This window comes from Pongo abelii, chromosome 10 (genome assembly GCF_028885655.2).
Source record: "Pongo abelii isolate AG06213 chromosome 10, NHGRI_mPonAbe1-v2.0_pri, whole genome shotgun sequence".
Classification (NCBI taxonomy): Eukaryota; Metazoa; Chordata; class Mammalia; order Primates; family Hominidae; genus Pongo; species Pongo abelii.
In genome coordinates, this window is record NC_071995.2 from 27,986,632 (window position 1) to 28,013,657 (window position 27,026).

General features: G+C 36.9%; 1 protein-coding gene across 2 annotated transcripts in view; it reads right to left on the reverse strand.

The window, feature by feature from the left end:
• Nucleotides 1–27,026, reverse strand: part of ITPR2 (inositol 1,4,5-trisphosphate receptor type 2) — a 519,932-nt gene that overhangs the window by 379,219 nt on the left and 113,687 nt on the right. For both annotated transcript variants that reach the window (XM_024256738.3, XM_054527007.2), the window contains 5 exons: nt 26,395–26,553; nt 20,149–20,247; nt 19,759–19,842; nt 19,309–19,455; nt 15,014–15,109 (listed from right to left, as the gene is read on the reverse strand). In XM_024256738.3, coding sequence (XP_024112506.2) covers nt 15,014–15,109; nt 19,309–19,455; nt 19,759–19,842; nt 20,149–20,247; nt 26,395–26,553 — 585 coding nt within the window. The remainder of the gene's footprint in view (nt 1–15,013; nt 15,110–19,308; nt 19,456–19,758; nt 19,843–20,148; nt 20,248–26,394; nt 26,554–27,026) is intronic.

The window sequence follows — 27,026 nt, forward strand, 5'->3', positions numbered from 1 at the left end:
CATGTTTTACATGTTATGTACAAGGAAAAGGAAAACAAAACAGAGCAAAAAAGGAGCTACGTATCAGATATGTGAGCAAATACATGAGGACTACTGAAACAAACAAACACATGTCTTTGGGCTTGGATAGTGGCATTTTGGGGCCAATCTGATGACAAAGATGAGTTCTGGATGTGCTGAGTACAGACCCTTGCATCATCCGGCTGGTTGAAATCCATGACTCCTCACTCCCACTTGTCCTTACAGTCTCAAAGTGATTCTTAGTTGTTCTGAAATAGTTGATCACTCGTAAAGCAATAAATGTATAAGGTGTGTTTCTTGAAACATCAAGTTGTCCGGTTGAATTTAATCATTTTAATGTGAATCAACTGGTATACACAATGCACAATCCCAGTAAAGTTATCATTTAAAATGTAAGGTTAGGAGTCTTTCTCATAATACCATTTATCTAGCAGCTCTGAGAATTGCCCCTTCCAACTTATCACTAAATACCAATGAGGGTTCTGAAAAAAACAAAAGCAAAGCAAAATGAAAGGAAAAAAACTCCCAATCTCATTAAGAACTAAGGCTGAAAAAACAACCTAAATTCCAAATCTTCAACGAACTGATGCTAATTATAAAGTAGATAGTTCTTGAGGACAGGCAGATAATGACCCAGTTTTTACCATGTGGCAAACTTCAACGTCTCTTTAAGCTAGTGGCCACGTAAACAAAAATAAGAAGATACTGATTCAGTTTGAACGCTGATGTAGAAACCCAGAGAATTTACCGACCAAAAACCTATAGAGAAGGGTTTCTCTATCACTGGCAAGCTGCCATGAAATTACGCAGAAAACTGCTTCCCTAGTCTGCTACCTGCCTCTGTCTTTACATGACCAAAGAGATGCTCAGAAAACAAGTGGGCAGAAAGTGGAGGGAAAAGATGATGGCTAAGGCCTTTCTGAGAAGCATAGTGTGAAGAGAGAAAAGGAATGCTGTATGCTGGAACGACATTGCATGATGATGCAGAAATAGCAAAGGGGCAGGACACAGAAGCAACTGCCGTTGAGCCCAGGTGCGTAGAGTCCGTAGAATCCATAGAGTCGATATCTGCTCAATCTGGGAACTGCGCTGCAAATGTACCTATCAGCCAGCCCTGCAGCCGAACATTTAGAAAGAGGATTGAATTTTCATACTAGAGAATTTAAAAATGGAACAAAAGGACAATCCACTCTACCCTCTGGTTCTGCGCAGAGCTCACTCATCTGAGGATAACAAGGAAAGAAGAAAGGAAGGAAAAAACAAAATAGGACTGACGGAACGCTAAGTTAGAACAAGGGAGATTCCTTCTCAGAGTCTTTCTCAACATTTCCTATGATATTATGCAAAATGAATTTTCAGGAAATAGTTTGGCATTCTCAGGAAAGTACAAGTAAACATGACCTCTACATAAAGGCAACGAAATAACATAAAGAGCTAAAATGATAGTATAGAAACAATATGTGGCCAGGTGTCGTGGCTCATGCCTTTAATCCCAGCACTTTGGGAGGCCAAGGTGGGTGGATCACCTAAGATCAGGAGTTCCAGATCATCCTGGCCAACATGGTAAAACCCCGTCTCTACTAAAAATACAAAAATTAGCTGGGCATGGTGGTGTGCACCTGTAATTCCAGCTACTTGGGAGGCTGAGGCATGAGAATTGCTTGAACCCAGGAGGCAGAGGTTGCAGTGAGCTGAGATTGCGGCACTGCACTCCAGCCTGGATGACGAAGTGAGGCTCTGTCTCGAAATAATTATAATAACATATAAATAATAAAATAATAATATAAATAATACAATATAAGAGAAGTTAAGGAAGATTTCAATATACATGAAAACATAAATACAAAATTAAAGTCCACATTAGCACTAATAGAAAGCATAGTTACAGAAAATCAGCAATGCAGAGGATGAGCAGCTTAGCAGCTACCCCTCCATACAGAAGGAAGGTATCCAGAAATGATCATTAGGAAAAAGAAAATGGTCACAGACAACCAGAGAAAAGACAACCAACTAATGAGGGACCAGAGCTCTCAAATGGAAGACAGAATAAGTGGAACACAAGCAATAATCAAAGATAATAGAAGATAAAATTTTCCTCAGCTGAAGAAAGAATTGTGTATGCAGAGGTTACTCTATCCATTGAAATCAACCACAAAAGATTGACACATTCATTTGAAGATGATAAGGGGAAAAGGCAGAGAAAACAGTGGTAGGGATATAAAACAGAGCCAGAAATTAGGCTAAGATTTTAAAAGCATGTCATGTAAGAGAAGAATGATAAACTAAATGTGGTATATTCAAACAATGGAGTACTACTCGGCAATGAACATGACGAGCTTCTCATGCAAGCGACAACCAAGAATGAATATCAAAAACATTAAGTGGATGAAGGCACACACAAAAAACAATGTACTGCATGATTCCATTTAAATGAAATAAACGAACAAACAAAACTACACTATGGTGAAACAAATCAGAAAATGAGTAGGAGTGTGAGGGAAGAAAGTATGGATGGAAAGCAGTACCCAGCCCAAGAGTTTCATGACAGCAGTCTTTCAGTTTTCAGAACTGACACACAAAGAGGGTAAGAAGATACAGGTCACCTGTTAATGCTGGGACAGCCATTGAGGGGACTTGAGGCTGGCCTTTGTCTACAGAGACCCAGACTTTCCCTCAGATTCCTTAAGTTCCTTTGAATTATGAGTAACAGAATTAGTTCCAAAACGGGATTTAATCCTGCTTTTAGAATCCAAGAGTGAAAGGTAGAGGGCAAAGAGTGAGTTAACTGGCCTCCTTTCTTCTGATTAAAGAAACACATTTTCACTTGTTAGTAAAGAAAATTCTAGCACGGTGTCCAGAAGAAATTTATTCACCTATTTTAGTCGAGTTTCGCCATAGCTTTTTAAAAAATTTATTTGTTTTCTGCTTGAAAAATTTCAACTTTTCTTTTAAATTAAAAAAAAATCCATATTAAAATTTTAGCTAAATTATATCCAAGTGATATGCAACATGTTCGACCAAGGATGTACCTTATGGCCCAAGTTTTCACTCAATACACATTAGAATGGTTATTACAGATACTTTAAATTCAATGCTGGAAACCATGACATATCCCTCACTAAAATATGCACAAAAACACGAATTAATGTACCTAAGTCAAACACAAAATAAAATAATTTATGCCCTCTGAAACTTAGATCATATATTCTACCCTAAAGACAATGTTACCTTCTAAAATCAGTCTTTACATATTTCCCCCGCTTAGGATTACCCGTCCCTGACTGGCTGTCTGGGGAAGTGGATTCCAGTCTCTGCTCTATAAGGAAACACCAGCGTCTTTAGGAAAGGTGGCCTAATGCCCATGGAACTCAGTGTCCTCATCTGCAAAATGAGAAAAAGACTATGACTAAACCATGACTCTATGTCAATAAATTTTACATATTCATATCTTTGGCAGCAAAACTACAGATGGTGCCAATCAGTTAGATTTTGCCTCATCTGTGTCTCTCAGGCTGCAATATGATTTTTTAAATAATTAACATAGAGAGATTACCTCAGTAAACTCAATAAAGTATAATAATAACAATAATGATGAGGAAGAAAAGGAAGAAGAGAAGGGAAAGAAGGAGAAAAAGCCACCCAAATAAATCCAGGGCCATATAAATTTACCAACATTAACTATTAAAGGCCAAATAAATATATGCTTTAAATTATACTGCTGTTTCCCATCTCTAAATAGGATAATAGCAGTAATTCTTAAAGTAAGAGACTAAAACTGAATAGAAAAAAATTATTTTTTAAAGAAGGAGGAAAAAGACATGGTCATATGGAGGTCTTTTAGGACTTAAAGTCTTTACGTTAAAAAAATAAATTATAAATCTGGCATTGGAGACCTAATATGCCGTTCAATCATTTATTCAATAAATATTAATAGAGCATCTATAATGGGCAAAGCGTTGCGGCATCTGGTATTTTAGCAAAGACAAAGAGAATATGGTCCCTGACCATAAGACATTACAACCTAGGAGGGAAAATAAGACATAAATACAGTCAGCTGAAATACAAAATAAAATGTGACAAGGGACATAAGACAGGAATGAATAATTTATAAATAATATAGGTCAGAGGAAGGAGGGATCTGTGGTGGGCAAATTTATTCACAAATTATTCATGGAGAAGGTAGCACTTGAGACAAGCCTTGAAGGATGGGTAAAATTTTAACTGGCAGAGAGGGAACCAGGGAGCGAAAAAGGCAGCAAGGCTGGAGGGGCCACTGCCATACAGGTGAGAAAAACGAGACTTCTTTAGAGAAGACCCATCAGTGTCACTTACGAGACACTTTTTTATATGCTTTTAAAGGTTAATTCATTTAACCTTACAATTATACTATAGGACAAGATTCTTAACACAGTTTACAGACAAGGCACTTGAGCACATCAACTGAAGTGCTTTATGCAAAGTCACACCGCTGGGGAGTGGCAGGGTGGGCAAGCACAGGTCTGAGGGCTCCAAAGCCACGTCTTTCAGTTCCTGTAGCACGCTGCTTCCCTCCTGCCTCCATAAAGCAGAGTGGTGTGATGCAAGCTGGCAAGGAGGGTCAGCCCAGACCATCTAGGCCTTTAAACCACAGGCTAGAGAGTTTGCATCCATATTCAGATGATGCAAGGGGACAGAGGATGAAAAAGGGGAAGTAACTAAGGGCAGTGGTCCAAGGAAGAGGTGGGTGGACCCAAATGAAGATAATAATGCCAGAATAAAAAGGACAAAGTGGATGTGAAAGATTTTGCAGAGACAGAATCAGTAGAATCTGAAAGTGTAAACTGAGAGAGAAAACTGTTTATCATGACTCTCACGTCTTTAACTATGAACTAAGAAAAATCACTATTTTGCAAGGAAAAAATTAAATTTTAGATAAATGTATTGATTTGTATGGCAATGGCATATCCAAGATCAAAGGCAGGGTCCACTGCAGCCATGGCAGTGAGTAACAGAGAGGGAATATAGAGACCCATTACTAATCTTTGAAGACAGTCTTCAATTAAATGGCCAAAGAAGAATATAAAGAAGTCAGGTGTGGTGCAAAATGACAGAGAGAGAGAAACATCATAAATACCTAGGCAGTGACAGTCATGATTGTACCACAATCAATTAAAAAACAATTGCACCCCTCCATCTAATACAATAGCAAGAAGCAGACCGGAAGTTTTTAAGTCCATAATACCTATTTATTTTCTTAAAAGAGAAGCTTTACTTTTTTTTTTTAGAATGAAATGTGTTTTGATCAACTTTTATTATATATAACACTTAAATCATAAACTTATCATGTGTGTATTTTTAAATAATTATATTTATATGTTCCTCTTTCCAATGACTGGCATTTCAGGACAAATCTATTATTCTGATTCATAAGCCTAGAAAAGAAAGGAGAGAAAATAACCTTTATTGGGTGTATATGTGTGTCAGGTACAATTTCTATATTTTGATATGTAACATTTTATTCGTATATATACGGTCTGGTCTGTATGTTCGTCTACTGTATTTATGTATACATATACATGCATACAAACCAGGCCCTTTTCACATACTATGGCTGATACATTTGAGAGAGAACTAAACATAGAGACATTTAAAACTGCAGCCCCAATAGTCATAAAATCCTATGCTATTATAGAGTTTCTGGAGTACTGAGTTTTAGCTAATGAATTAAATCCACAGGCTATTGAATAGTCAGGAAATAAGTGTTTACTGCCATCTGGTGGAACTTTTGCCTATCTACAAACAAATAAGCTAGTGATCTTTAAAAGGGCTTTTATTCCAATCTTGAATAATGACATTATTATGAAGTACTTGATCTATATTGCTTTGGAAAGATCATCAAAAGTTTTTGCTTTAGTAAGATCCAAAGAAAGAAAATGTAGAAAGCATCAGATCAGAAATTGTGAAGGTTGATTTATAATTCTTCCCACAACTGTGGAAGAACCATTTACTGAGGTCCCCATATTTTCCTATGCAAAATATGGTAAAATTACTTTCTCCCTCACAGACATACTTGTGAACTTACCTGAACCACTACAATAATAATACAAGTAAAATATCTACGACAAAGTGTCTATGAGTGTGTGGACAGCTGTGTCAAAAATATGTGTATATTTACCTTCCCCTCATGCCACCTAACTACATATATGCCCCACAGAAGCTGACATTGCAAGAGAAAGGGTCTAATAATATGCTCTGTATTACTTCATGAAATCAAAAATCTTTATCTTGTTCATAATTAGATACTTCGTTCCACATTTTATCCACAGGTTTCTAGCACTGAGGTTTTTGGTTTGGTTTGGTTTTTGGGGGTTTTTTTTGGTGTTTTTTTTTTCTTTTTTTTTTTTTTTTTTTCCTTTTATTTTGAGATGGACTCTCACTCTGTCACCCAGGCTGTAGTGCAGTGGTGCGATCTCGGCTCACTGCAACCTCCACCTCCTGGGTTCAAGCGATTCTCCTGCCTCAGCCTCCTGAGTAGCTGGGGCTACAGGCGTGTGCCACCATGCCCGGTTAATTTTTGTATTTTTAGTAGAGAAGGGGATTTCACCATATTGGCCAGGCTGGTCTTGAACTCCTGACCTCAAGTGATCTGCCCACCTTGGCCTCCCAAAGTGCTGGGATTACAGTCTAGCACTGAGTATTTCTTTAAAATTAATCCAAATCCCTAAACTATCCTGTTGGATATCTTTACATTAAATAAGGGACCATTTCTAACCCTTGGTTCACTTTATTATCTTGCAGAATAAAACTTAAACCGTGTTAAGTCTTGTATCATTATCCTAGTTCCTAGGTGTTTTCCGCAATTCACCAAAAAAAAAGATGCTATTCTTAAATAGCTTGCAACATATGTGTTTTCTCTATATAATTCAACTACGGAATTTCCAGCATATCAAATGGTCTGATTTCCTTTGGATAGTGCCCCCTTCACTTCCACATAAATAATTAGGCTTATTACATTTTTCTGAATAACTAAACCATGCAGTTAAGTGCTGGTTAAAATAGAGTATCATACTTGGGCACTGTATCTATAAGTAAATTTTAGATCTTTTTATCTAATTTGTGTTTAGATTTAAGGCTGCAGTCCTTTAAACTTACTGTGAGACTTAGCATGGTCACCTACAGATGTTAACAATTAGACATTACATAGAACCATTTATCTCAGATGTGCATGTATAGTAGAAACAATGGCAAAAGAGATCTCAATGTCCCAGAGATTGAGTTAATCTAAATTGCAAATTCTTAGAGGACAAGGACCATGTGTTAATCATCTCTGTTTTCTTCACAATGTCAAAGTAGTACTTCTACCTAGTAGGCATTCAATAAATGTATACTTTCAGTATAATACAGATCAGAGTTTCTCAACCTTTAGCATTACTGGTATCTTGAACCCGATAATTCTTTGTTGTGAGGGGCTGTCCTGTGTATAGTAGGATGTTTAGCTACATCCCATTCCCTAACTGTGACAATAAATAGCAGCTCCCATTCCCCAACTGTGAAAATAAAAATGTCTCCAGACATTGCCATCATTACCCTCAGTTGAGAGCATTCATTCCTAATACTTTCATTGTATCGGTTTTTTGATTTTAACAAAATAAATCACCTCTGTGAGCCTGGATTTCTTTTTCTGTAAGGTAAAATTATTGGATTTATAACAACAGTCATAGTCCCTATGATTCATTCATTCAATCATCCAACAGTTACTGAAGGCAAATTAAGTGTCAGGCACTCTTCTAGGCACAAGGTGTCCAGCAATGAGCAAAACAGACACAGGCCTTTCATTGCAGGGAACAAAATAGCCATTGAATAGATATACACAATACACACAACAGGTAACAAACAAATGCATAGCTAACTGTGAACTGTGATAAGCCCAAAGAAATGCTATAAACATTTCCTCTCTAAGTGGGGGATTTCTGAAATATCTCAACAGGTTTATGGAGAATAACTGTGGCATTATCCAGAATCAAAGGCTTTTAAAATTCTAAAATGCTCAATGAATTCTAACTGAGCTATATTATTTAAAAGACCACAGTTTAAGTTGTTACACAATAGCGTGAGTTAAACTCAAATGTATAGACCATAAAAAAATTATTTCAAGTTATTCAAAAGAAACTTCATTTCTGCTTTAGAAAAATTTATCTAAAGAACTTAGAGAAATAAAAGCAATATATGTTAAAATATTCTAATAATCCAAGTCATGGATAGTCTTTTCAGCTGTTCTCCAAGATAAGCACTCAGCATACTTTGCCCAGTTGATTAAGAGTAATGTCACCCAAAGTGTCTATTTCTAAATCATGGAAGTGACTGGCTGGCTGTGTGTTATACCTGACATAGGAACTGTAAAACAGATCATGAGATATTATTGGAAGGATTTTCAATGGCTCCATGAGGCAGAGTGTTTCCTATGTCAAAGCACTGTAGTAATCTTTTCCAGATAAACATATTAAATAACTAAACTTTGACCCTATATACTTACCCTCCTTAACTTATCTAAGACATGCTAGTTATTAATAATGATAATAATAATACACTACTCTGCATTTTCTCTCTGCTTCCTCTCCAAGAAAGCAGACTTCATATTTATTGCATACCTCTCATGTACAAGGTGCTGTACATCCCCTATCTTCTTACTTCCAGAATAATACTATATAATATACATTCTTAACTTTTTTACACACAAAGGAACTCAGGTCCAGCGGGGTTAAATATTTGCTTAAAGTCAGACAGATTGTAAACAGTGTGCATGGGATTTTTTTCCCACTCTGCTAGGCTCTGTCACACTGGCCAATATAAACACCATAAACTCAAAGGCAATTCAAGAATTACATAACCCAATTTACCAGGAATGCCTACAGCACATGAAAGTAATATTTTAAATTATAAATATGTCCGTTAAAGTTGGAAAGGTCATGGGAAAAAAGGTTAATACTCTGCAATATCTAGCCGCACTGCTAGGTACTTCCCTTTAATGCAAAAACAGCAGCATCCTCAACCACCTCATTTTTAAAAATACATTTTATAAAAATCATCTAATAGGACTCTTATTTTTCCCTGGCTTACTACTCTGCTTCCCCTTTTCACAGCTGTGCTATGAAAACTCAGTCTGCACCCACTTCTGCTTCCTGGCTTCCTGGTCATTCCTCCACTCCTGCATTCTGGTTTCCACTAAAAATGTTCCCCATAAAGTAACAAATGATTGCATTCTTGCCAGCTGATGTAAACAGATTTGTTTCTGGCCTGTTTCGTAGCATTCCCTCCTTTGTGAAGTTTTCCCCTCCCTCGCTTGGCATTTGTAATTCAGCCCATTTGATTTTCCAGGTGCTTCTGGCTTCTGGGGTTGCCAGTCTCTCCCTCATCCTTCAAAGATAATTTCGTTATGATTTTACCTTCAAACACCCTCCCACTCTCTTTCTACTCCCTAATGATCTTACCTGCACTCTGAAAACCCAAATCTAACACTGGTCAATCCCCAAACTTCCAGACGTTTTGAAATCTTCCCTAGTGGACAACTTCACCCAGACATTTTATAAGCATAATCAAATTTGAATGGATTATTTCCCTCATCAGTTTGGCACCTCTTCTCATTTTCCCTAATTTGGTGAATGATATCACTAGTTCTCCAAAGCCAGAATCCTATTCCTTAACCCCTAACACCTGACAGCTTACCACTGCATCAGTTCTGTCTCCCAAGAATGCCTTCAACCCTTCCCTTCCTCACCTTTACCAAAGCCTCTCCCTTGGTTCAAGTGCTCAAAATTACTAAAGCAAAAACTGTTGATGACCTTTCCAAAGCAATATAGGTCAAGTAATGCAAAATAATTTTCTTTGTTAAAGATTGTAATATAGCCCTTTTAAAGACAACTACCTTATTTGTTTGTAGATAGGCAAAACTTCCACCAGATGGCAAAGAAAGAAAATGTAGAAAGCAGCAGATCATTCAGACTCTTATCTGGCCTCACTGCCTCTAGATTTTATTTAATTTTGATAATATTAATTTTAATTTAATAGCCAACATGTGGCAAGAAACTACTATATTAGATAGTACAACTCTGGAGTGGTCTTCTTTAATCACAAATTTATTTATTATACTCCTCTGTACTTTAAAGTTAAACCCATTCTCAACATATATGGCCTGAACTGATCAGCTGCACTACATTTCTGGCCCCATCGCTTCCCTCTCACCTTCTAGCATTACTTCCAAACTCACAAGTCCTACATATGAAACTAGTTTGTATGGCACCACACACCTCCTTTCTTGTGTACAAGCTGCCCTCGCTGTCTGAACGCCCTTTCTCCCTCTTCCCCATGTGCCTTACTCATTCATCAAGCAGCAACGCCTCTGACCTCCTGACCATTTCTTGCACATCCCTGAGACCCCCTGAGAAAAGTGTGGGCCACTATTCATAAGCACGCCACTATTCATATTGCTATCATAAATTTATCACACTGTGCTGGGATTTTTTTAATGACATCACTGATCTCTACCAAAGGCCTGCTAGTAGCTGATCAGTCCCAGCCTCAAGGTAGCTACCAAGATAAACTTCCTCAAACTTCATTCCTATTACAAACTAGGTAAAAGTCAAACCCTTCATTCAAAATCTTAAAGCAAGGAGACCTGTCAGTCATTCCTTTCACAACACAAAACTGGGCTGGGCCTCAGTTTTAATATTGTCTATGTATGATTTGGACATTCCATATCTCTGATGTGCCTCCTTAGCAACTTACACAGGACTGTCCTTTTATTTCTCTAACAGTCCATGTCTATTATTTTCTTTGAGAACCAGTTTGCCCCAAGCAAGAATCTCCAACTAACCTCACTCCAGATTCTCTCATTGGAATATGACCCAATTCTACCTGCACATATAATTAGCCCTCCCTGATTGTGCCGCGCTGTCTTCTGAACTAGAAGCTCCATTCTTTGAAGGCAAAGACTGAGTCCTCAGCTTCCTTTGCTGTACCTGCAGCATTCCACCATGCTGCGCATTTACCAAGCACTGAAGAAACATATATTGAAGGTTGCATGAAATCTTAAAGACTATGTTTGCAATTTTATGAATTCCAAAAATAATCATTCCCAATTCTTGCATTCCCCACATCCCAATATGTGTCCTTTTTAAAATAATATCTAGATATTAAAGAGAAAACTGAACAAGTAAAATAAATCTGTGCCATGGAGCCTTTATCACCTAAGAATAAGGGTACAGTGTAATAAAAAAAATAATTCTAGGAGGTTGTCACTCAAAATATAGAGAACCCCCGTCCTACTTGAACGACATGACTAACGCTTTGAAATTAAAAATCTGGGCTATTTTATTTTATTTTATTTTTTGAGACAGAGTCTTGTTCTTTCGCCCAGGCTGAAGTGCAACAGCACGACCTTGGCTCACTGCAACCTCCACCTCCCAGGTTCAAGCAATTCTCCCACCTCGGCCTCCCAAGTAGCTGGGATTACAGGCACCTGCCATCACGCCTGGCTAATTTTTGTATTTTTGTAGAGACAGGGTTTCACCATGTTGGCCAGGCTAGTCTTGAACTCCTGACCTCAGGTGATCCACCCGCCTCAGCCTCCTAAAGTGCTGGGAATACAGATGTGAGCCACCGCGCCTGGCCAACCTGGGCATTTTTTGACAAGAAATTAATAACCAGAATATATAAGGGGCTAAAACAACTCAATAGACAAAAAAAAAACTAATAATCTGATTTAAAAATGAGTAAAAGATCTGAATAGAAATTTCTCAAAAGAAGACATACAAATGGCAAACAAGTATATAAAAAAATGCTTAACATCATTAATCATCAGAGAAATGCCAACCAAAACTACAATAAGATATCATCTCACCCCAGTTAAAATGACTGTTATCCAAAAGAAAGGCAATAACAAATGCTGATGAAGATGTGGAGAAAGGGGAACCCTCACATAGTTGGTAGGAATGTAAATTAGTGCAGCCACTACAGAGAACAGTACGGCGGTTCCTCAAAAAAACTAAAAATAGAGCTACCATATGATCCGGCAATCCTACTGCTAGGTATACACCCAAAAGGAAGGAAATCAGTATATGGAAGAGGTACCTGCATTCCCATGTTTATTACAGCACTACGCACAATAGCCAAGATTTGGAATCAACCTAAGTATACAACAACAGATGAAAGGATAAAGAAAATGTAGTACCTGTTCACAGTGGAATATTATTCAGCCATAAAAAAAGAATGAGATCCTGTCATTTGCAACAATATGGATAAAACTGGAGGACATTATGTTAAGTGAAATAAGCCAGGCACAGAATGACAAATTTCACATGTTCTCACTCATATATGGGAGCTAAAAATTAAAACAATTGAACTTATGAAGCTAGGGAGTAGAAGGATAGTTACCAGAGGCTAGGAAGGGTGACAGGGAAGGAGAGAAAAGGTGGAGGTGATTAATGGGTACAAAAATATAGTTTGATAGAAGGAGTAAGATCTAGAATTTGATAGCCCAATAGGGTAACTACACAGTTAACAACAATTTATTGTATATTTTAAAATAACTAAAAGAGTAGAATTGGAATGTTCCTAATACAAAGAAATGATAAATGCTTGAGGTGACCAATATCCCAAATACCCTATGTGATTATTACACATTGTATGTCTGTATCAAGATATCACATGTGCCCCATAAGTATATACATATACTATGTGCCCATAAAAATTAAAAAGTTTAAGAAAGAAATAAAGACCTGGGCATTTTTAGAAAGCAAAATGATAAAAGTGTAATCATTGCTTCTCAACTGCTGTCAGAGGCTAGTTACCAGCTGTTCCTGGACTAGAAATCATTGTGATTTGCCCACACCTCTAGACACTTTCACACCAGTAAGGACAAGCATCCTGAGACATGAGCACACCAGGATTTTGTCCCAACTGACATAGAAGATACAAAACACCAATGTATGGATGCCAGGATTTTGAGGCTATGATTGCTATTTTGATATTAGAACACTACACAGAGCACCCATTCTGTTACACTAGTTAAAATCAGTAGAAAATAAATTCCTAGGTTTCAGTTTTCAGATATGTACTTAATAATTTTCCTCCTCCCACTAGCCCATAAAAAAGATGTTATCTAAAGTATTAAAGGTCAAAGAAAAGGTCTTCTAAATACACCAGACTCTTTAATGGATGAGACGGCACCTGGCATTTAAAGCTGCATTCTCTAGAGACAGGATGAAAGAGAGTCTTTCAAATCTTTTCAAGTTATGATTTGCTTTCTACTTCTCCATTTTTAATTAATTCGTGTATATATTGAAGTCTTGGATCCTCACTAAGGTTAATGAACAATTTAATTCTTAAAAATCTAATCATTTGAATGCATCAAATGATACATGTTTTAATTATATAAATTAACAAAGAAAACTAGTAGTACACATGTACATCATGCCAGTTTTCTACAGCACATCAGTAGATTTGCTTGAAAAGTGAATTGGAGAAAAGAGCCACTAACATAAAAGAATTTTAATCCTAATTTCTTATCTTTTATAGGATATCTAGTTAGGCTTTTGTAATTTTTATTTTAGACAAGATTCTCTACCTTACTAATGATTTTTGCTTCGACGAGTTGTTTTTCAAAAGGGTTACTTTAAAACATTTATACTATAAACAGACTGTAAATTGCAAAGCTGTATTTCATCTAGTTGAGCACTAAATAATGTGTTAGACACTTTAAAAAGTACAAATAATCCCTGCTTATCACATAAAATTAGGCTGGGCACAGTGGCTCATGCCTATAATCCCAGGATTTTGGGAGGCCGAGGCAGGCGCTTGAGTCCAGGAGTCTGAGACCAGCCTGGCCAACATGGCAAAACCCCTTCTCTACTAAAAATATAAAACATAGCCAGGCATGGTGGCGTGAACCTGTAGTCCCAGCTACTCAGAAGGCTTAAGCAAGAGGATTGCTTGAACCTGGGAGGCACAGGTTGAGTGCATCACGGCACTCCAGCCTGGGCAACAGGGCAAGACTCTGTCTCAAAAACAAAAATTAGTCATGCCAGCATCACTTACCCTGTGCTTACCATAAACCACAACTTCTGCAAGCACTTTGCCTCATTTAATTCTAATAAATTAAGAGAATTAGAAATATATTTGATTATCCCCATTTTCCAGAAGAAGAAATTGGAGTGTAGTGTAATTAATTTGCTCAATATGTCTCCAAATGCCTCTCACACACAAATCCTGAAATCTCCTTCTTCCCGTCCTCTATCCATTCACAAAATAGTCATCAAATGCTTTCTAAGTGCCCAGCACAGTTCCATCAATGGAAATTTTCATACATCTGGAAAAGACTAGCTTCAAAATTATTTTTAAATTAGATAACCAAACGTTAATTAAAACATTTGTAAAACTTCCATGATGTTATTTCTACCTATCCTTCATATCTTCTGATATCCTTCATATCTGTCTGTCAACATACTTTTAGTGGATAAAAAAAGAGCTTTTGTATGTTTTTACCATTTTTATTGACAGTTTTAGGAAGAAAACATTTTCCTTCCCAATGATTTGAACAATAAAAGCCACTCACAGTGAAAAAGGCCACTGCAGATGAACCCAAAGCTAGCTAGGCTATATGACACGAGCAATGAACTGATCATATCTATGATGCGGACATTCTGAAAGGGTGAAGCTAAATAGAAAATTTTAGGCCACATCACACACATATGCAAATCAGATGCCCCATTCCAGTTGGCCTTCCAGTAAACCAACTGCAGAGTTTTTGTTGTTATTATCGTTGTTGTCTTAATTTGTAATATTTTGACTAACATTTACATTTTAAAAATAATTTATATGCCAATCCAGAATACTAGAAGCAACAATCAAATTTGTATAATGACTGTTCCTGCAAATACAATGTCTTGTGGCGAACCCGATTGCCTCTTTCACTAATTCAGAGTCAGAAACTTAATACCACTTTATCCATTAGTCTTACCTCTGCAGCTAAATAGTTTCCAGTTGCAAGATGCTTAAATCTGAACAAGCTGTTCCACTGTCCTGCACCCCCACGGCATGGGTCATGATGAACCACCTACAAAGAGAGCAACGATACTAATGGCAAAACAATATTTATGTTCCTGGCAAGCAAATGCCAACAGTTTACATGCCTGCCCTCCTGTTAATGCTGATCTGTCAAACCTAATATATGTTTCCATGAGAGTATAATGTGGCAGAAAAACAAAATTCCCCATAAATGAGCAAGAGACATGTTATAACAGTTGTTAACTCGTGCATGCATGACACTCGTGCCTTACATCTGCAAACACAGCTTTACTCAGAAAGACATGTTTCCGAGACCAAAGTGGAAATACTGAGATTTTCTTCCCTTTGTTTTTCAAACATTTACTTGGCAGATTGCATTAAGAGCCCACTATGTGCCAAGTACCTTCAAGAGAAGAGAAACACAGCAGTGGATAAAGCTAGAGCTTCTATTCTAATGGAAAAGAGAGAGCCAGCAAACAAAGAAATAAGTAAGATTTGACAAGTGCCAGAAACAACACAGGGGAAGTACATGATTGAGTAACTAGGGAAGTCAACTTTAGATATGACCATCATGAGTATGGGCCACTTGGAGATGTCATGTGAGCTGAAACCTGGAGGATGAGAAAGACAGCCACGCAGACTGGAAGAGAGAATCACAAACGTCAAGGCCTAAGGTCTAAACTACTTAATTCTTAGCCCTTTCCATGCATGCTTTTTATTGACAGCATGTCTTTTGATACCTGTCTTTGAATTGGCCTTGCCCAGATGCTGAGCCCCTAGGCTCGCTGGGAATGAACGCAGTAGAAGCTCTGACACACCTGGTTATGACAGGCGGGATGGGGCAGCAGAAAAGCTTGGGTTTTACACTCAAACTCAGGCATGTGAGTCTCAGGTCCACCAATTACTGGAGTATGACCACAGAAAGGAAAACATCTTTGAGCCTTATTTCTTTGTGTACAAAATGGGTTGATTCACAGGATTGTTGTGAAGATGAAATATCATAAGGCATATCAGAGTGCTAGGATAACTTTCATGACTCTCCCTCAGCACATTACGTTCTTTTTGCTAGTACTGACCACCCTTTGGCTCCTGCTGCAACCGCAAATTCTGTGTGTTAACATACTTCACTTGCTAATGCCTTTTGCTAGACTCCAGCAACTGTCTTCCCATACTCTCATAACTCAGATAAAATAATAATTATGAAAATACTTATAAAGTCCTTGAGGTCTTACAAAACACTCCCTCTGTGGCCAAAAGCCCACCTATCCTTCAAATTCTCACATCACATTTCTTCCACAAATCCTTTGCTAATCACACTGGGCACTGTGATCTTGTCAGTGTTTGAACTCTTAAACCCTTAAGGGAGGCAGAGATATCTGCGAGAATCTGATAAAATCTAATGTTTATCTCAAATACACACACACACACACACACACACACACTTTGTGGTTTGTATATAATTGCTAAGGTTAACAAATAATCTGAAGATCCCAGACTAAGAACTACTCTCCTATACATCAGTGGGTCTGGCAAGGGCAGTACGGCTCCCTAGCGGGGATATTCTAGATATTTGGAAGGGAGGGTGTTTTTGTTTATCACAATGATTTTGGAGGGATGCTACTGGCATTTAATATGCAGTGACCAAGATATTATCTATGCTGCAATTTACAGGGAATTCCAGAATGTGATCAACACTGTGTGTGGCCCTCAGGACCAGCCCCACCCTGCTAAGTGCTCCCCTGCATCACAGGGGTTGAAAGCCTCACCCAGCGGGGCTCTGAGGACATTCCCGTTACAATGGAAAGCAGAGGACCGCAGAAGAGAGACTCCTCTTTGGACTGCAGTAACAGTGGGAGCAGCCGACTAGTGCCTGCTCCTACAAGGTGCGTGGGTAAGGACCCCTCAGCATGTAAGCAGAGGCCTGCAGGCTCAGAGGAGAAGCAGTCATTGCATTGCTTACCTGCATTCAGATAAGCCCATGTCCCCCACTCCACGTTTCCTCCCCAGCCCTTCCAATCATGTTGAACGTAATTTCCCTCTTGCTTGAAACACCTGATGCCCATGCTGGGTAAGCACAGTCCTCAGGCTTCCTCACTAAAGCCCAACTGTGTGACAGCACACGATAGAGAAATGTCCTGAAGCCTGCATCCTTCAAATCTCAAACAGAAATAAGCCTACCACCGATATAAACTGGCAATACTTTAGTACATCAGCAGATAAAAACATTTTACATCAAGTTACATGAAATTCATTATGGTGAGGGATGTTTAAATGAAGTAAAGACATCTCAAAATTATTAAACAATTTATTCGCTCCCTATTCTGTTCAATGTGTCACAGCATTTCCAACTATGCATTTTGATGGAAAGGGTTCACTGCAGTAGTACAGCATTTCCAACTATGCATTTTGATGGAAAGGGTTCACTGCAGTAGTACAGCATTTCCAACTATGCATTTTGATGGAAAGGGTTCACTGCAGTAGTACAGTAGTACAGTAGTACAATAGTAGTACAGTAGTACAGTTTATAGCAAAAGCTATAAAACTAAAAGCAAAAATATGAGAGAATTTTCAAAACTCCTTTGTGGTTAACAGAATCAGAACCAATATTAAATAAGCAGAGACATATCAAATGCAGGTAACTCACTGTATTTCATTAACAGAGTTTTAAATAATATCTCATCTCATCTTATTGCTACCTCTATATTTTTTAATTTTTAAAAAGAGCAAAATAGTAAGAACTTTACGGTGTGAAAATGCATGCTTTAATTATGTATGTATTTTAGGATTGCCTGTTATTTTTCAGTTTTACCCTTATGAATGAGGTAGACTTCTGGCAGGGGTTTCATGCAGCCTCGTGTGTTATTAGCTTTAGTCATAGCTGTTTTCCCCAGAGCTTCTCAGTTCCATCACCTGTTGATGGTTGTGGTCTCCAAAGTCCATCTGCATGCTAGCGACTGAAATTATTCCTCAATATGTTGTGGAGTTTCAAGATAGAAGATAAGTTCTTTTGTACTATTTCATCTCGATTCTAAACCATGTCATAAACTTAGTTCTTTTTTAGTGTCATATTTATAAATAAGGCTCAGCTCATTTGCAGAGCATTTTACTGCCTCATTTTCTGCATCTCTTTGGTAATTTGCCTCAAGTATTATCCCTACTTTGATTATGGTTATCTCTCTGTTTTTCAGTTTGTTCTGTTATTACGTCTCCTAACACTCGTTATCATTCAAGGGCCCACATTTACCTTTGCTTTTTCATTTTCCTGTACTTGTATGGGCTGTCTTCTGATCCTCTTCTTTAACCACTTCTCTCAAATCCAAACATATCCATCCAAGATGGGCATAAATATTCTATCTTTTAGATAGTCATTCTCATTTTGAAATACATATTATTTTATTATAAAGCATTTTCCTTTTATTTATTCTTTATGTTAGAATTTGAGCATTATACTAATTCTACCTATTAGTATATAAATAATATTACCTATAAATTTCATTTCAGAATATTAAAGGGAGTGTCACAAAATATATGTTTTAAAATTGGGGGCAGGTGAAGAATTTGAAATGGTTGAGAACCACAGCTAGTGGCTTAGATGTTTAGTACATCTCTTGTTCATAGGCAATTCTGTAGATCTTATCTCCTCCACATACAAAAAGATCCTTTAAGGAAAAATCCATAGATTACATTTCCTTAATTACTCTACCATGTTCCACATTTAAGTGATACTTTTAAAAACATGAATGGATTCTTAACTATGGGTCTCCTGATTCCAATAGAAATGGCATCTACAGAAGAAATAAACACTGTTCTCCTCAGGGACTGAGTAGTTCTGGCCTCAACCTTCCTCAAAGTGAGGCATCCTACTCCATCTTGACTCTAGTGCCATTTGAGGCACACGGTCTTCAGTCTAACTAGTCTTGACATTTCACAATTGATTTGTTAAAAGTAAGATCGTAATGTACCTTTTTTAAATGTGTGTGTGTGTGTGTGTGTGTGTGTGTGTGTGTGTGTGTGTGCTTGACAGAGAAGGAGAGAGAGAAAATGAGAGCTACCACAGAGAAGACAGGCTTAGGAAACAGTTTCCTTTCAAATTGGTCACAGCAATGAATAGGCACAAGTTGGTTCACAAAAATTCTTCTTTTTTATGATTCTATCATAAATGATGCCTATAACAATAAAACAACCAGCCCAGTGAACCTTGTCTTTTTGATCTAAATATTTATTAAGTGCCAAAAAACATTTACATACCTCTATTTCCCAGAGTGCTTTAGAACTAGTAGCAGAAGTAGCTGATTGGCGCAAGGTCGTACGAAGGAAAATGTGCTGTTTTTTCTCATATTCATCACAAGTCAAAAACTTCTCTTGTTCCGCATGAAACAATCTAACAACATCCCCCTAGAAAAAAGGTCAAGAGACATCTGAACAAACAGATGTGAGAAGCAGGTGTCTCTTTCTGGTTTTGATACTCTGGGCCCTTCTGCTAGCTATTTGACTTTTAATGCTTATTTAAATTTATTTAGTGCTTATTTAAATATTTTAAAATGGGGGGGAAATTCAGTAAACACTTAGAGTAAGTATTAACATGTGTAGTCACATTCTAAATTATGAACACCAGTGAATACATAGGTTTTGCATCTAGAATTTCAGTAAGACTACCTTCATTTCTCCCAGCAAATGTCCTATGTAGCACATACTTACTCCTTTTAATACATCCTCTCGATAGGAACTATATTTCATGAATAAAGTGATTTTCCAGCTGGTGTTGCAATTAACAGCATTCACCTATTAATGAAGAAATGTTCAAAGTTATAAGACTACAGATTCCATTCTCTACCAGAAATTATTAGTTCAACTAGTAAAAGGAAATTAAAGACAATTGGATAATGAAGTATATAGTTCAATACTAGTATCTTTGAGAGACCATCCAAAAATAGCAATAACTAATCACAGCTATATGTACCTTAGGGATATTAATTAGAATAACTGGGATTATGCTCATGAAAACAATGAAAGAAACTATATTACTTTTTTCTCCCTCTGTCTCATGAGAAAAATCAACACATTCATTCCTTTTCCACTTGAACTTACCTCTTTACACCCTGGGTTATCAAGAAGCTCTATGTTGCTGGCATGTAGTGGCTGCCCTGCATTCACAGGCATCAAAACAACTTTATCTCCTACAACAATCTAGGAAGCAGAAATAAATCACAATTGAGACACTGCATGGATCTTTGGTGCTATATTTGAAGCTAGAAATAACTGCACAGGAGTCCGCATTATTGATCTGACATCTGGTCCTTTTATCCTTCACACAAATTTTCATACAATTCTTTATCTCTTTGAGGTAAAATATCTTCCAATAAATGAGCATATAACCATGTCCCATAGTGCCTATCAGTCTGGATTCATAAAGCTAGTGCGGATCTTTTTCATATTCATCTCCTATTTCAGTTAGAGCTTCCTTAAAGTCAATACATAGGCCATTATCCCTCCCCACGAGGTCTTATGCCACAAGCACAACAGAAAGAGTAAATGCATCTGCCACCAAAAAAAAAGTAATCTATCCAAATATTAGAACCACTGCAAAAGCAAGCAGAAAATGTTATACACTTGTATTATCTTTGCAATAAGAGATAAGTAAATTTGATCTTCCCATAGTCTCAGAAGTGTATTAAAAATTCTAATGTCAGCTTGATTCAGGAAATGCAGGATTAGGTATGACCTTGTGGAAATATGTTTTGTGTTTGAGCCTTGGGCATCTGATTCACTCATATCTTAAATATATTAAACTAATATTGCTCCTTAAACCTGATGTTCATTTTTAAATAAAAACTAAAATTGATTATGGGAAAAGTACTCTAAAGAAGTAACTGTAATTGATTTTTTAATGTATGCTGTTGTAGCAATATCCACCTTATCTTTAAGTATTTTTATTCATAACTCAAATTGTGGGGAATCAAAGTTATCCTTTCTTCATGATAACAATGAACAGTTTAATTTTCATTACTAAAGTTACTTACATTGCTGAATTTATTTAGAAGACATATTATTATAGTAAATAAAATCTCACTTAAAGAATTGATCACTATCTCAAAAATGAAAACCAAAACCCTCCCTTTGTATATTTTATACCAAGTACATATTAGAATAAATTAGTTTGAGAGATAAATGATAAAACAAATCAGGATTCAGTCGATATGAATAAACAGAACTTCTCCATGTAGTGTATCTTAATCTAAGCCCAAACTTTAAAAAACATAATTTCATATTTTCAATATCAGATATCCTCATATGGATGATACAGAGGAGTCCACACTCACATATGGTACTGTTATCACAAACTATATCTGGCAATTGAAATATAATAGAGAAGCTTCAAGCTCACCAACCAAACAAAGAAAGGTTGTGCTTTGGTTTGTGGAAATAGCTCCTGCTATTTACAGGACTGGTCTCTACTCATCACGTCCATAAGAAGTCAGATGCTGTAACTCACAAAGATTCATCATAGAAGCTCTATATATACAGTTAAGAAAAGATCATTAAGGAGCAGTATTAAGTGAAAAGATGAATAGGCAGAGCAAGGCATGTAGCATGCTATCATTTGTGTACAAATGTGAGGGAAGGAATAGGAGTATCTGCATAAAGAAATCTCTCCAATGCGTACCTGAGGAAGAAGAAGAGTAGAAATTGGACAGATGGAATAAAAAGAGTAGAAGAGAGATTTTTCACAATATATCTTTATATTGTTTTCTATCTTTGAACCATGAATTGGTATTCCTTTTAAAAATTAAATTATGAGCAAAAACAAATGAAAGTCAACATGACGTAAGCACATTCCCAATCCCCATTCTCCCTAGGAAAACACGTGCTGTTGCACATGACACCAAGGCAGCTCCAAGTCACAGAGCCATGTAAAGGCCTGAGTCATCATCCATACTCTAAAGTACTGGGAGCTTGATACCACATTTTGCCAGTGCTGCATCTGTTCTTCCAATTACATTTTTTTCTTTATTTCTTCTAAAAAACAAAAACAAAAAACAAAACAGAATACATGTGCAGAACGTGCAGGTTTGTTACATAGGTATACATGTGCCCTGATGGCTTACTGCACCTATTGACCCGTCCTCTAAGTTCCCTCCCCTCACCCCCCGACAGGCCCTGGCGTGTGTTGTTCCCCTCTCTGTGTCCACGTGTTCTCAGCTTCTAATTTCTTAAAGAACAATTGGATTTGGTTTACTATTTGATTCTCATCTGTGCCATATAAATCCTAGCCAATAAGTTACTAAATATAATGACATATTTCAACTATGTCCTTCCAATTCAAGAATACTTTTGGTTGCACCTACATTCGCTGCTCTAAGTCTTGCTATTTTACTATAGTTGTCTGTAAGCTTTGGGTCGATCCGTATATTTACTTCAAAACACCACCCATAAAACTGTATATATATATGGTTTTAAATATATATATATTTAAATATATAATATATACAAATGTGTGTACATATATATAGTATATATATGTGTGTGTGTGTGTGTATATATATATATAGTTTTTTCTGTTTTTTGAGATGGGGTCTCGCTCTGTCACACAGGCTGGAGTACAGTGGCATAATCTCAACTCACTGCAACCTCTGCTTCCCAGGTTCAAGCGATTCTCTTGCCTCAGCCTCCCGAGTAGCTGGGATTACAGGCATGCACCATCACACCCAGATAATTTATGTATTTTTAGTAGATACGGGGTTTTACTATGTTGGTCAGGCTGGTTTCGAACTCCTGACCTCAGGTGATTCACCTGCCTCAGCCTCCCAAAGGATTACATAGGCATGAGCCACTGTGCCCAGCCTAACATTGTATATATTAAAAGACCAATCATATAGCCAAAATGTTCCTTGGTATTTGTGAAACAGCTTCCAGTGGTTCATAAAAAATGGTATTCATAAGTAGAATCTAACATTAATTCAGTAATTTTCAGGTCCTCATTCTTATTCTTGACAATGATTACCTTGCCTAACCAAGCCGAATAAAACTTGCAAGTGAAATGGACAAAATACCAATCATGTGAAATAAAAAGAATATTAAGAAGTTCCAGGGAGAAAACAAAAAGGTCTCAGAAATAGTCCCTATTCTCATGGAATTCATACCTAATTAGATAACTTAGCAAATATGGAATATGGTAATATTTTCAGAATAGTGAAGCTCAGGACATGATTCACAGATGGGGTCAGGTGCTTTCTGAGAAGCTATGTATTTAATATAGAACTTGAGGGTGAAGTCATTTTCTGCCACATCTTAGGATCAGACATCACATTCACTCTAGTACACAAACATGTTTTTTATAAATTGCAATTCCAAAAGCACTTCTGTTGATTCTGTGTAAGAGCTATGTAAGATTCAAGCTGAGATTTTGCTGAAAATAAAGAGGGATATAACATCACTAGCAGCTACCCTTCTTTTGAAGTGGCACCTGGTATGGTGAAAAGAACATCACAATAGGAACCTAAACGCCAGGGTTCTAGTTCCACCGTGGCTAGAAATTCAACACTTTTTTTTTTATTATACTTTAAGTTTTAGGGTACATGTGCATAATGTGCAGGTTTGTTACATACGTATAATGTGCCATGTTGGTGTGCCACACCCATAACTCGTCATTTAGCATTAGGTATATCTCCTAAAGCTATCCCTCCCCGCTCCCCTCACCCCACAACAGTCCCTGGTGGGCACACACTTTTTCTAAAATGGCAAAGTCTACTTGCTATTTGAAGAGTTTCTTTTTTCAAGAGTTAAAATTTTCTCTTCATTTAAAAAAATATCTGACCTTTACTCCCTTTTAAAGTCTATCATAAAAGTAAAGAACCCAAGTTTTCTTAGATCAAAATTGAAAATGAAAAATTAACTACTCGACCATGGGAAGATACGTAAAAATAAAAAAAAAAAGAAAGAAAAATGAAATATTTATGTTCTCTGCTCATAGCTGTCTCTAGTGACTTTGCAGTTCAACTGCAACCAAGGGCTTTGTATACAGCTGAAAGTAGAGGGATCCATGAGTCTATTTTTCCCCAAAACCATCCATCCCACAATTCCATAAGCTATATCATAAAGTTGCCCTTAAGTAGTAGGAACTATTACCTTTTGAAGATAGGGTTTCCTTTCTCCCAGACTATCATTAGCCTATTTATTGCATTTCATTTGGGTCACAGAACATCTTGTTGGATGTTAAAACCTCATCTTAAAATATCATCTTAAAACCTCATCTATTGTTAAATAGTAAAATATCATTTTAAAAGTCCTCTAAACATTACAATTTCCTTTTTCTAATTTAATGTGTTTTTAAAGAAAATCAGTAGTAGTTGAACCACTGATTATAAAGTGACCGTATTTCCAATTGCCTTCCACATAGTCGGTTTATATTTTAGAAATATGCTACCTATTTTAGGGAAAAAAATGAGTATTACAGTACAATTATTTATGTGACCAGTATAGGGTTGTGGGTGTGCTTATGCTTTCAGCAACCTTAATTACACACAAAAGCTACACAGTGGCAAACAAAAACAGTGAGCTGTTTCAGCAAAAAGCAGTGTGGAAGGTTGTTTCAGCCATGCTTTCTGAAGCACATCCAGATAAGGAGAACTCCTGTATTGTACTTAACAATTACATTGTCCATTTTCACCAAGATTGAGTGTTTGGGTGGTAGGTTTTGTTTCGTTTTGGTTTTCCAGTACAACTAATTATTTGAAATAGTTCATTACATTCAACTCTCTGTTGACTGTATAAAAGCAGCAAGGAAAAGAATAGATGAAATGAATAAATAAGCAGATAGGATGAATTAATATAATCCACGGCAAATTTAAAAACCCCAATTCATTCAATTATTTCATCACATTCCTTACGAGCTTGAGCTCAGGTTTTGTTTGTTTTCATATTTAATTTTCATGGACCTCCTGTAGACAGGGACACTATTCAGTGGAGGGCTGGGGATGGGAACAAGCATTGCAAGAAAGGGCCTCAAAGGCACAGGTTGTTCATAAACTACATAATCAGTCCCTGAACAATTGAGAGTTGATTGTAATGAACTATTTAATGAAACTAAAATGTGTATCATGCTCACAGCACACATCACCTGATGTCAAAAGAAAAAAAAGTAGGGTTTATTTTTTTAAGAAATCCAACCAACACAAGACTTAAAGTGCACCACATTCCTGCATGCCATGCTTCTACCAAACCTTACCAAAAGAAGATATCACCAGATAATTTATTAACCAAATTAAATCCAGAAGCTTGCATCCTGTGGAATTGAATTTGTACTTCAAAATTCACTGGAAAAATGAGATTCACTATAAAGACATTCCTAAGACAAGAAATATCCAAAACACATTTAAAATGTAATCAAAGTTTCAACTGAAAAAACTCCATCAGAATAATTATACTTTTATATTGCTTCGAATTCATGTTAATTTTTTTAAATCTTAACTATTGATCCTCCGATGCAATATTTGCAGGTATTTATGAAACTTATTCAGCGCTCAGTGTCTAGCAGCATTTCCTGAGCATCGTCCATGTGCTAAGGACTATCACCCAGTATTTTATTTATTACACGCAAAAATATCACACTCTAGATCCTATTGACTATTTCTCATAATTTATTCTCTATTTTATAAAGTAGCAGGAAATATTTTAGCAACTACTAAAATTTACATGCAATACACACATATTCCACAACATTAAAAAAAATTTTTTTTTAGAAACAAGGCCTTGCTATGTTGCCCAGGCTGGTCTTGAACCGGTGGGCTCAAGTGATTCTCCTGCCTCAGTGCCCCAACTAGTCCACAACATATTGTAAACATAGTTGTCATCAGTGAGCAGATGCCAACCTTCAGCTTCTCTACCCATCTCTATTAAGACTTATAGACTGTCAGCAGCTGGCCATAGGGCCAGTATATGGAATCCTGTCATGATTCATGGTGTCACTCCATTAATTCAAAGGGCACACACTATTTCCTAAACACAGCTCTTTTTCCTCATGACCAAGCTCCCTCCTGATTAGGCAAAAAAGTAAATTCTCCTTCTCTTTTAAAAGTCTCAGCCAATATTAAGGTTGCTTAAGTTCTTTCATACAAATTCTAGCTGGAAGATTTTAAATTAATCTGAACTTTGTCTTATGATTTCTGAGCATGATTTGTACTATAAATAAACGTTTAACCTAGTAGATACTAACATAAAAATCAGGTATTGAGTAAAAACTATATTTTCTTTTTTGTACTTTCTGGATTATCTTACTTATTAGGAATTATTTTCTTTATGAACCCACTATTTCCCTCCTCATTGTATATTACATACATTGTCACCCTCGCTTCTCAGCTTCCAGAAGGGATGAATATAAAACCAAGACCCTTCATTTCCTGCAGCATCCAAGGACACACGCATGGCATTCTTCTCCAGTAAAGCAGGTAATCTCTTGTTGACAGTAAGGTATTTGTTGCTTTTTATATGCAGTAGCTATAGGGAAAAGACATAGATTACCACCTTTATTCTTTGTTCTTCTCTGTTAATTACATTCATATGTTTTATACATATATCATATATTCATCTAACATGGCTTGAGATGAAAATTAAACAAAGGAGTATTTTCAGCCTCCACACTCACCATCTTTCCTACTTGACTTTCTTTGGGTTCTTCCTCCCCTTCACCCCAATTCTGCTTCATAATGAAGTAGGCATAATAGGGAGAAAAAAAACAGGGGACCCCTCCGAATGATTTTCATCCACTGATAAATAATGGCTAAAACTAGGTTTTCCAAAGGAGACCTTGAGTTTCCCCAAAACCACATCCTTTCTCAATGCCTGCACAGCCACAAAAACAGAATATACTAAAGAAAGGCCAAGAAACTCAAATAATGCACCAACCCACTTACTATTATTAACCAGCCCTGCCCACAGTCAGGCCTGATTCTTCCTCTGTAAGGAGGCAG